General features: G+C 41.8%; 1 protein-coding gene across 2 annotated transcripts in view; it reads left to right on the top strand.

Annotated features, from left to right (window-relative positions):
• The first annotated feature begins 4,742 nt into the window (after nucleotides 1-4,742).
• Nucleotides 4,743-12,227, top strand: part of Smc5 (structural maintenance of chromosomes 5) — a 74,468-nt gene continuing 66,983 nt past the window's right edge. For both annotated transcript variants that reach the window (XM_038343161.1, XM_038343153.1), the window contains exons 1-2: nucleotides 4,743-4,989; nucleotides 9,126-9,267. In XM_038343161.1, the coding sequence (XP_038199089.1) occupies nucleotides 4,805-4,989; nucleotides 9,126-9,267 (327 nt within the window). In that variant the 5' untranslated portion in view covers nucleotides 4,743-4,804. The remainder of the gene's footprint in view (nucleotides 4,990-9,125; nucleotides 9,268-12,227) is intronic.

Raw genomic sequence — 12,227 nt, 5'->3', positions numbered from 1 at the left:
AGAGAGAGAGAGAGAGAGAGAGAGAGGGAGGGAGGGAGGGAGGGAGGGAGGGAGGGAGGGAGGGAGGGAGGGAGGGAGGGAGGGAGGGAGATGGTGTTAGCTGGCCATTTCCATGGGAGTTAGTTCGGGAGTTGGTTCTCTCCTTCCACTGTTGGTTCTAGGGCCTGAAATCAGATAGTTGGGCTTTTAAGCCAAGAAATTTTACCTGAGAAAATTCCAAGTCTACTGTCATGGTTTACACCTCATTACCGCAAAATTCCATTTGTGTGAGGCTATTTTTGAACACCTTCTCTGCCTCCTCTTTCAAGAACTTCTTTAGGTGTCTTTGTGGGGTAGGTAATACATTTGAGTGTCGTTGCCTAAAGAAGCCAGAAGAGGATGAGGAAATCTCTTGTAGCTGGAGTTTCAGGTAGTGTCTAAATATTGTGGAATATTCCTTTACACTGTGGGAACATGTGTCACTGTGACTAGTTTAATAAAGAGCTGAATGGCCAACACCTAGGCAAGAAGAGGTTAGGCAGGACTTCTAGGGGCAGAGAAGTCTCAGGAAGGAAGAAAGGTTGATTTGCTAGCTTGACACAGAGGGAACAAGATATGCAGGAGGAGAGGTAAAAGCCAAAGTCACATGGCAACACGTAGATGAATAGAAATTGGTTAAGTTATAAGAGCTCATGGGACAAGCTGAGCTTTCATAATTAATAATAAGTCTCTGTGTCGTTTTTTGTGAGCTGGCAGGCCAAGGAAAATACGCCTACATCTGAGGGCTTGAAATGGTGTTGAGAACCAAACTCTCATCCTCTGCAAGAGCAGTTTATACTCTTGACTCCTGACCCACCTTTCCAGTCCTCAAAATAGTTCTTATCAATGGAATTAGATGCCTGATATAGCAAGACAAATGTTTGTACTTTCAAGCATGAGTGGAAATTTTAAGGCATATTAAGAAGTATGTGTTACTAACAGTCTGCCAGAGTGCCTTTGGTTTGTGTTAATTTTCAATCACACAGAATACAACAAAAGCTACTGTGAAAATCAGTTAGTGGTATATGTATTCAATGAAATGCTATTTAATTACTTAAAACCATGTTATGAAAACTAATGGCATGAAAAGTAAGATATTAAGGGGAAGAAGTACAATATAAAGAATGCAATGTATTGTTTGAGGAACAATGTGTGTCCTTTTTTGAGGAACAAAAGGAATACACCATACACATTCAAGAAAACAGACATGAAAACTACACTAAAATCTTAAAAAATTAATTGAAATAAAGGAATTACAAGTTTTTCCTTTTGTATTTGTTTTCCTGCGTTCTCCCCAAATTCTGTGCTTTATAGGTATTGTTTTTCTGATTGGGGACAAAACCAATGACATTCTCCTTTAAAAAAAAAAAAAAAAAAACTTAGCCCTTAAATTTTTTTGTTGGATGTATATGGTGTTGTGTGAGTGAAGGCACACATGTAAGGGTCAGAGGACAACTTTTAGGAGCGTGTTCTCTCTTTCTACTGTGGGATCCTAGGATTGTAGCAGATGCAGTCATGTGCTGATCATCTTGCTGCTCCAGCACTTTCCTTTTTAAAGGATGGTGACTGTTAGGTCCCAGGCAGGAAATATATCTAAAAATGAGCTCAAACTGAACTATAGAAGGATTTCTGACGGATAAAAACCAGCGTTCCTCAGCATTCCTTAGGAACTTGTGAAACCGTTTTTCTGTTCCCAGAAGGAATCAATTCCTTGCACCGGCAGAAGAGACACACACGACTCCAATGGTGTGCACCTGTGGTTGCATAGCAAAGCCCAAGCTACTCTAAGTTCGAGGCCAGCCTGGTCTACAGAGTCTCAATAAAAATGTTCATGCTAGCCTCTAGGCTCCCTTTCCACCATTCAGAAGATCCCATTATGCCTTCCAAAGCCCCTATACTAACATCTTGGCCCTTCTCACCTCCTACCCATTCTCTTTAAAACCTTCAAGATTCTCTCCCACCCCCTCTTCTTTCTGATTTCCTGTACAGCCTTGGCAGTTGGAATAAATATTTCCCTTTTCACCCCTGGAGTGGCCATTTCTGTGGTTTCTTTACTGCACCCTCATATACCGTGTCAATCATGACCAACTGATTAAAACTCATAGTACGGCTGTATTTCTGAAACCATCCAACTTTGGGGATTTACTCTCAACATTCAAATTTAGAAACAATTTTCATAGCACTCTCAAAGCCTAATCCTGGCATGAAAATGGTGAAGCTAGTCCTGTGCTCTTAATCCCCACCACTGATGCCTATATTATTTGTCTGTCCATAGAACAGATTTCCTCATAACTACTTCTTCAGAGTTTGACTCTCCTCCTCTTCCTCCTGCTGGATAGAATCTGTGATCCTCCTGGCCAAGTATCCAGAGTATTGCGACTACAGGCGTATGTCACCATGTTTGGCAATATTAAAGCTTTTGAAGCCACTTTTTGTTTTTTTTGTTTTTTTGTTTTTTTTTTTGGTTTTTCGAGACAGGGTTTCCCCATAGTTTCTAGAGCCTGTCCTGGAACTAGCTCTTGTAGACCAGGCTGGCCTCGAACTCACAGAGATCCGCCTGCCTCTGCCTCCCGAGTGCTGGAAGCCACTTTCAACAAAGACACACCAGCAATGTGTGGAAGAACAAACAGTATGGTGTCCTAAGCCCCAGGTCTTTTCATTTCTTCCTGTCACTTGAACATTTCACAAGTTATTTCTTAATTTCCACTGTTAATGCCCGAATTCCGAGACCTATTATCACCACCAGGATACTGACACCGAGGTAAAAACAAAGGGACTTTATTCCTGTGTTTACTCGGGTGGGTCTCTTTGTTTACCCAAAGCCACCAGCAACGCAGCAGCAGCCCCAGGAAAAGCGCAGGAGAGACCCAGAGCTTGGGGGATAGAGGCTTGGGGAAATTGCAAACCTCTGGGCTTGCAATTGGCTGCCCCCTAGTGGTGTTATGAGGAAATCCATACTTCCAGGTTTGGGATTGGCTGCCCTCTGATGAGGTAAAAGGACTTTCCAGGCCTGAGGGGAATTCTCAACTGCCAGCAACTGCCTGAAGCTCTAATAGGTCCGTTTTCCCTGCTCAGGGATTGGCTGGTTTCGAGTCGAGGGTAGAAATGGCTCCATTTCTTTCCTTTTCTTTCTTTTTTTCGGGGGGAGGGGTCTTTTTACTTTATAAAAAACTAATCTTAAATCAGGCGGTGGTGGCACGCGCCTTTAATTCCAACACTTGAGAGGCAGAGGCAGGCAGATCTCTGTGAGTTCAAGGCCAGCCTGGTCTACTGCGCTAGTGGAACTTCCAGGACAGCTGGGGCAAACAACAACAACAAAACAAAAACCTGATCTTGGGGCCAAGTCAAGTATCTTTGGTCGGCCCTGAGTCTAGGGACTGAGTGAAGTCTTTGGTCCTAGTTTCAAGGTTCAGGGGCTTTTTTCAGTCCATGTTTGGGGACCAAGTGTCTCTTCCCCTGGCCCTGGTCCCGGTTTCAGCTTGTCTTTCTATCCCTAGGTCGGGGCTTGGATCCCAGCCGTTCAGGGTCTGTGTGGGGGCTATGGATCAGGGATCTCCTAGGGCCTGGGTCTCTCACCACTGAAATGAATAAAGACATAACTAGTACCCGTCACAGGTTTGCATACTTCCTACAACGGTTTTATTTTCTTTGGTTATAACTTTCAGTGAGCAGATTACAGTTGGGTAAGAGGAAGAAGCAGGGGCCTGCCAAGGAAGTTTTGCTCTGACTGTCGAAAGGGCCCTACTACAACAGAGTCTTCCCGACTTGTACACTTGACACCCTTCAATTCATTTTCCATACAGCATGCACAATGACTAAAACTTTAATTAGATTACAGTCCTCTCCCACTTAAAACCATCCTATGGTTCCCCATCACAGGCACTCCCGTTAGCTATTTATTCTCTTGTTATACATACTCATTATTAGTTGGGTGAATGCTGTCTATGGGGCTCAGTGGTGTCATCTTCCAAAGGGCTCTTGAGATGAATGTGAGCACAGGGAGGCAGAGTCACTCTTTGGTTCAAGGATTTCCAGGAAGTTTAAGCAGGAAATTAAACCCCCCTGACCACCCCCCCACACACAAAAGGCCAGCACCAAGGAAGAAGAAGCAGACGGAGTTCAAGACCAGCCTAGGCTGTGTGGTGATTAGTAGAGCATCCAGAGCTATATAAAGTGTCTGTCTCAAAAAATAAAAGGGCAAGGAAGCATGCGTGGGTAGATAACCAATGCAGGGCAGCCTTCACCATTTTGAGAGGGCCAGAGGGCTGCTAGCGCCACGCTTCAAACGACAGGCACAGAGCCAATGGGGCGCAGGTATCTTTCCTGTTCTTTAGAGGAGAGGAGTTGATTTGGGCGCCGGAGAAGGAAACCACAAAGTAGAACCAAAGATAGGTGTGGCCTAGGGTTCTAGGGAGGGACAGCCTCAAACTCGCGTACGACCCAAGCACGGGAAGTGCCGAGGCAGGTTTCAAAATAGTAGGTGCAATTCACATATTGCTCTAGCGTTAAAGTTTTCAGAGAAGAAAATTCCGAAACGTATGGAAGTCGGTCCCCTAGTCTCGGTCCCTTCCAGTCGCACCAGCGGTCAGCATCTCTTGGCCATTCAGGCCCAGATTGGCGGTGGGCGGGGCGAGGCAGGGCGGGGCGGGGCTACAGCTTCGCTGGGCAGAACTGCGCAGGCGCCGCGCGGTCGCAGGGCGGGGTCAGGCGGGGGTCAGTTAGCGCGGGAGCCTGGGCTGCGGCTCGCCGAGAACGGAAGCGGCTGCGGAACGCGGAGGAAGCCAGGATGGCGACTCCGAGCGGGAAGACTATGATCCCGAATCCCCAGGCTTCCAAGAGGGCTCTCTCCAGAGAGGCTTCCTCTGAGGTCCCGAGCAAGAGAAAGAACTCGAACCCGACGTCGACCCTGCCGCGTCCATCCGGGCCTTTCGTGGAGGGCTCAATCGTCCGCATCGCCATGGAGAACTTCTTGTGAGTGGCCGCAGGCCGCGCCTGGGCGGGAGCAAGCGGCCCGCAGGCCCCGGGGTCGTGGGGGTGTGCCCGGCGGTGGGGAACTGGTTCCAGGCTTCCCCTGAGGCTGTCCCTGCCTAGGCCGTGGAGAATGGCCGTGTTGGCTGTAGTAGACGCGTCTCCTGATTTTTTTTATTATTATTATTTTTTTTAATCCACCCGCCAATGGTTTTGGAAGGCTCGGATGCAGTCAGCGGATACACTAAGAGGTCAGGTCTTCTAGTATAACTGCCAGTCGTGATCTCCCCGGGACCTGTGCGCTTCACAGAACTCAGGAGGCAACAGTTAGAGCAGGGTGGCAGATTTTGAAAGTGTACACATTTTCCGAGTGGGCAGATAAGATGGTAATGGTTGTTGAATATACAAAAAACAATTAAATCGTGTTCCCTGGTTTTGTACCTCCTTTCAGACTCTTAACTCTTTAGATCCTCCTTTCTTCCGGGCCCCCATCCCAACTAGTTAAGTAGATTCTAAATGTTAGGAAAAAAACATTGCCTAATTAGCGTCTTATTAGAGTTTTTCTTTTGAGGTATTTTTTTTTAATGTAGGTTTGAATACGAGTTACAGAACTCTGGCAGCATTACTACCATTTATTTTTCCAAGCACTTGTGTACCAGGTGCACATCCGTTTTATTTACACATCGCTGTTTCTTCCTGTCTTTATTGATGATTTAAGCTGGACGCTGTTGTTTTTGCCAGGTTTATATAGAATTTCGATTTGAATCTGACAGACGTCCTCAAATGAGGTATCTGCTGTAACTTTATCTACCCAGGGTTTCATGGGAGGCATGCCGACTAAAAAAGCTAATACTTGCACAGCTCTAAGAACTTTGTGAAGAAAATATTAAAATCTGAAAAGAAGAGACTGGCTGAAAGCCGGTTTGTAAGTTGAGTGAACGACCTGACATAGGATGTAAGAACGACCATACGTGGATAGAAGTCAGAAACCATTGCTTCCTCTTGTCTGTTACTCTGCTGCGAAACAACAGCTTCATCCTGCAGGCAGTCAGCAACCTGGAGGCCGTCTGCACGATGGTTTTGAGAGGGTGCCAGACAGAAAGCAACAAATACAGGGTGAACACAGTAGGGGCTGAAAGGAGAGGTTTGGCAGGCTCTGCCCAGATTGTGAGGCGTAGAACTAGGCGCTGCGCTAGTTCTTCCCAAGTCTCCATTTCAGCTCGCTGGTCCGGTGTTAGCCAGGAGAGAGCAGTGTGGGAGAATAATTGATGGGTACACATGGGTGCCTGTGTCTAGAACGTTCCTGTGGGGTATCCGGGAAATGTTCTAGGTGGAGTTTTTAGCGGCCTGGAGCTCAGAGGCAATGTGGGCAAGTCACAGACTTGGGAGACTTGTACAGGTGATTGTTGATATTGCAGAAATCATTGAAATTAAGCAAAAGGAAATATAAATTGGAAGAGTAAAAAGCCTATTTATCATAAGAGTTAAGAGGATGAACTTAGAGATCCTGAGACTCATGGGAGACCTGTCAGGGAAGCTAAGTACTACTTCAAAAATATCTGCTCCATTGAATTGGAATGAGACTGGAGCCTCCTACATTTAATATTTGGAAAATGTTGCTCCCTTTGATAAAGCAGTACAAAACAAAACTTTGTAGACCAAGGAAGAATGAGGAGAAAATGCTTGGACAAAGACGGTTAAAAGAAAAAGTAGTTGAAAAATGCGGAGTTGGGTATGGTTTTGTTTATTTTAATAATAAGACTTTAGGTTTGGGGAGTATAGTGGGATTTTCTAGAAGAGGAGAACTTACAGAACAGGTCTGTATGCACATAGAAAGAGCATTTATTACAATGGCTAACAGACTTTGGTCTAGCTAGTCCAAAAGTGGCTGTCTACTAGTGGTCCAAGAATCAGTAGTTGTTCAGCCCGTGCGGCTGGATGTCTCAGCTTGTGTTCAGTATATGCCAGAATCCAAAGAAGTAGGCTCTAATGCTACTGAAGGAATGGACTTGCCGTGAGAATGAGAGAAAGCAGGCAGAAGAAGCAAACTTCTCTCTTCCTTGTCCGTTACAGAGACTGCCGGCAAAAAGTGTGGCTCAGATTAAAGGTGGATCTGGATTAAAAGTGGTTCTTCACACTTCGAGTGATATAATTAAGAAAAAAAAATCCCTCAGGTGTAGCCAGCTGCTTGGGTTTTAGTTAATTCCAAATGTAGTCAAGTTGACAGCCAACAAGAGGCATCACAGAATGAGGCTGAGAGGAAGTAAGTAGCAAGCAAGTAGGGGGAGGCTAGGCCTAGAGAATTCAGATGGCCTCAAAATAGTACATGATTTGCTGTGAATGAACTAAGTCGAGTGGACTTGAGAGTGGAGGGAGAGAGTTCTAGACTGCACAAATTAGCCAAGAAACTTAAAGAAATATATAATAGATAGAATATAGAATTCTGAGCAGAAATAGAAAAAGGAGTTAGGAAAGAGCTGAAACTAGGGCTAAGTTACAAAAGATCCTTTTCCTCTTTTAAGATTTGTGTGTGCACATGTGTGTGTGTGTGTGTGTGTTTGTATATGTCACAATGTGCAGGTTCCTTTAGAGGCCAAAAGAGGGTATTATACTCCTTGGAGCTCAAGTTCCAGGTGGTTGTGAGCTGTCTCATGTTGGTGCTAGGAACCAAACTTGGGGCATCTGGAAGAGAATGAGCTCTCCTAACAGTGGAACCAGCTCTTCAGACCAGCTCCTTTTCTTTAGCTTTTCTTTCTTTTTAAACAGGTGATACGAGGTTTTATGTATATCTGTGTAGCTTTTCTTTTGCCATGTATTTATTTTTGCTACCACCTGGCTTTTTTTAAAGTTTTAAGTATTAAAGTTGGTGTATGTTGTTTATTTACACATTTAGTGTGTTAGTAGCATTCTGGCTTTTATCTTGGGGAATTAGTTAGGTGTCCCTGAGCCTAAGCATTAAAGAACTAGAAAAGGTATATTACTTATGGATTCTAATTAAGGGTTTTGAAAGGTAAGCTAGGGGAATGTCTAAGTCACAGTATGCTTCATATCTTGCCCAAAGTGTCCCTAACAAATAATGAAAATTAAACACATATTAAAAATAAATAATAAAATTAATCGTTAAAAATGTGTAAGAGAAAATCACTTTAGGAGGTCACAGGGGCAGTAGTTTAGAAGAAGGTATATAAATCTTCTAGGTACTGAATATAAATTAAAATGTTTAATTCATTTAACTATGGACTAACTGTTGAGGGAGTCAGAGAGTACTGGACAACATAGTGTGTGTGAGAGGATTGCAGATCTCTGGCTATGCCTCCTTGTCTTCTCCTAGAGGAACAAGGATTCTTAGAACATAGCCTGTCGTGGATTCTTGAAGTCTTCCTGCAGCATATTAAAGGAAATGAAGGGGCTTTTTTTTTATGATAAAGTGAAGCTATTGGTGTGATAATATATCATATCCTATCATTTGAATAAGAATAACTGTTAGATTGCTTTAAGTATTAATATATAAATATAGATAAAATACAATATAAAATATAGTAGCTACTGTTTTAATTTTTTAAATGTAATTGTAAGACATTAGGAAAAAAGCCATGACTTTTTATATAAATTTGTTTCGAAATTATTTTACTTGTGAGGTAGCTTTGATAATAGTTTCCCAAAAGAGGATAAAACTTGGATATTCTGTTTGTTTGTTTGTTTGTTTAGCAACAGGATCTTACTCTGTAACTCTGATTGGCCTCACAGATATCTGCCTGCCCCTGCTTCCTGAATGCTGGAATTAAAGACTCGTGCCACTGTGCTCAGCCCATGTACTTATTTTACGTATGCATTCTTATTTTTTTCCATTGGTAGAATTTTCCCTTTATAAGTTGATTATTTAAAACTTAGAGGGCTAAGGCTATAGCTGGATGATAAATCACTTACGTAGCATGTAAAGTCTCTGGGTTGAATCCTTAAGACCTCATTCCCCCCCAAATACATGAATAATATTACATTCACAAGGTTAGCTAGCTTTTAAATGAATTTTAAAAGGGTTGCGGACAGTGATAATGCACAGCAATGGAAAATGAATGTGCGTACAAAGAAAAGTCTTTTCTCTCAGTTCTGTTTAGTGATTTTACCTCTTTACAATTCAGAACATACGATATCTGTGAAGTGTCTCCTGGGCCCCATCTCAATATGATTATTGGAGCTAACGGAACGGGGAAGTCAAGTATAGTGTGTGCCATTTGCCTTGGACTAGCAGGCAAACCTGCGTTCATGGGACGTGCAGATAAGGTGAGTAAATGCAATTACTTTTTAAGAAAATTCAGAACCATTTGTTTTAGAAACAAGTCAATTTCTACATTTTAGGTTTTTAAGTATACCAAGCTTGCTTTCTACCTAGAACTTCTAGAACTACATTGTCTCAAGAGGTTACTATTAATACTGCCCTAGAAGTTCTATGTAGAACAGTATATTAGACAAAGAAATGATAGTAGCACTTAGAAAAAGAAAGCTAGATCTTTCACCAAAGAGAATTTCCAGATAAACCTGATGCCTTAATAGGGAAATTTCTCAGGGTTGTCGAATACCAGGTAGCTAAAACTTAGTTGAGTTTCTGGACATTAGCAGTGAACAAAAAAATTGGAGTTAAAAGTTTTTTTTTTTTTTTTTGAGTGTGTATGTGTGTGTGTGCTTGCGCGTGCACATGCATGTCTGTGTAGGCTGGAAGAGGGCTGTCTTATCCCCAGGAGCTGGAATTATAGGAAGTTTTGAGCAATTCCATTGTGTGTACTGGGAACTAAACTCTGGCCATCTGCAGTAGAACTAAGTGTTCTTAACTACTGAATCATCTCTCCGGGCCCAGATATTGTCAATAATAGCAATGTAAGTATAAGTTACTTAAGAATAAATTAACAAAGATTATAAAAAATTATAAAATTACATTTTAAAAGAAAAGTTTGTGGGCAAGTGAGATAGTTCAAACTTACAACCTGCGCTCCATCCCTGAAACCCACAAATTGAGAGGAGAGAACAGACATATTCATGGGGCATGTCATGCACTCTCTCTTCAACTAGAGTTTCAAAAACAAAACAAAAACAGTATTTTGTTAAAGCTTAAAATGAAATACTGAGAGCTGGGCCATGGTGGCGCACGCCTTTAATCCCAGTACCTAGGAAGCAGAGGCAGATGGATCTCTGTTGAGTTCAAAGCCAGCCTGGTCTACAAGAGCTAGTTCCAGGACAACCTACAAAGCTACAGAGAAACCCTGTCTCAAAAAAACCAAAAAAACTGCAGCATTGGTCAAATGATATTACCAAGTTTTAGCTATACTTTAAAATGTAATGGAGGGCTACAAAAATTGAACCAACTGCCTTCTAAAATTATAGATAAACCTATTTAAATTCATTTTAAAAAACTGTATCAGAGGCATTTGTAAGCTAGAAAGAAATACTTTGCTCTGTTAATAAATTAGCCTGGTGACCTTGGACAGTGGTCTGGACATTAAACTTGCATTTCAAAGATGAGAGGGTTGAAGTAGTTAATTTGCAAGGGCCAACTCAGATTATTTTATGACTACTGATATATACTTTGTTAAGTAAGTCATGAATTCATTCCCTCTGCACTTGGTTGTATTCTCAGTCTGTGCAATTAGATTGGGTTGTGCTGTAGCAGCTTTTACCAGCTTTCCTGATTTTATTTGAAAGAAACCATATCTCTTCTTGGAAGTGGTAGGGTATTTAAGGGAGGCCCTGGAGTGCAGTGGTTTCTAAATACAGACTCTTGGCCTTTTGTTTCTCCATACTTAATATTTAAGTGAGATCCAAGTTCTCAACAAGAATATCTTAATATATTTCTATGTAAATGTTTGTATAAAATTTTACTACAAGCACAATCTAAGTCATCTGAATGGATAAATAAGAACTGTTTTCTATTTTTCCCCCTCATTAGTACCAAATATTTTAATTGTTACTAGCCAGTACATAATTAGCTCATTCAGAGATGTCATTGTTTTTTGTCTGTGAGTAAATAATGTCAAGTCACTTCTCCAGCCAAGGCTGAACAACTTGTGTATGACAGAGCTGTGATTTGAACCTATAGTAGAAACTAGTATTCTCGGGTTATAAGAACAGAGGCCCCTACCCCATCTTTCTTATCCTTAATTTCATTATCTATAAAATGGGTATAAATATACTTCAAGGTTGCCAATCAAATTTGGAAGCTTTCCAGTTGTTTATCTCCACAGCTTATAATAAATGGTAGTTTATTTGCAGTTATTATCACAAATTGTTAGCATGATTAAAAAATTATTCCAAAGCCTTCTTTTTATTTTGTTTTGTGTTTTTAAATGTGTGTGTGTGTGTGTGTGTGTGTGTGTGTGTGTGTGTGTGTGTGCGTGTGTGCGTGCACCTATGGAGGCCACAGGAGGGTGTCAGGTTTACACATAGTTGTGAACCACCCATGATGGATACTGGAAACAGAACTCAGGTCCTCTGGGAAAGCACTAAGTGCTCTTAACTCTCCAGCCCTTATTCTTTATATATCATATGTTTTGCTGGTCACTACATTCTGATTAAATTTTTTTTCTATTGTTGGTGGTTTTCTTAAACTTACCTCTCCATGTATATTTTATAGTACTTTAAAATAAAAATTTGTACCCACCTTATTTTGTGTTATTGCTACTTTTCCTTGTTTGCTTTTAAATGTTTTTATTTATTCTTTAATAATAACATATAATATATTTGATCATGTTCATTTCTCCTCCCTCACTTGTTTTGTATTTTGAGACAGGTTCTCATATAGGAATGGCTGGCTAGTACTAATGTGTAGTTGAGGATGACCTTTAACTTCTGATATTTCTGGCTCTTTCTACCAAGTACTAAGGGGTGGAGCCACAGCATTTCTGTCATTTTAGTATTTAGTACTTATGGAGCTCAAACTTCAGGTCTAATGTGATGTTTTAGCCCGTCAATCTGTGTTGTGTATAAATTCATAGTCGTAAAAACTAGTTCAGTGCTGGACAGTGATGGCGCATGCCTTTAATTCTAGCATTTGGCAGACAAAGGTGGATCTCTCTGAGTTCGAGGCTAGCCTGGTCTACAGAGCAAGTTTCAGGACAGACTCCTAAAACTGCATAGAAAAACCCTGTCTCAAAAAACCAGAGAGAGAGAGAGAGAGATAGAGAGAGAGAGAGAGAGAGAGAGAGAGAGAGAGAGAGAGAGAGAGAGAGAGAGAGAGAGAGAGAACTAATTCA

The sequence above is a fragment of the Arvicola amphibius genome, chromosome 1 (assembly GCF_903992535.2).
Source record: "Arvicola amphibius chromosome 1, mArvAmp1.2, whole genome shotgun sequence".
Taxonomy (NCBI): domain Eukaryota; kingdom Metazoa; phylum Chordata; class Mammalia; order Rodentia; family Cricetidae; genus Arvicola; species Arvicola amphibius.
The sequence above is the reverse complement of the archived record's forward strand: the minus strand, read 5'-3'. Positions and strand labels throughout refer to the sequence as shown.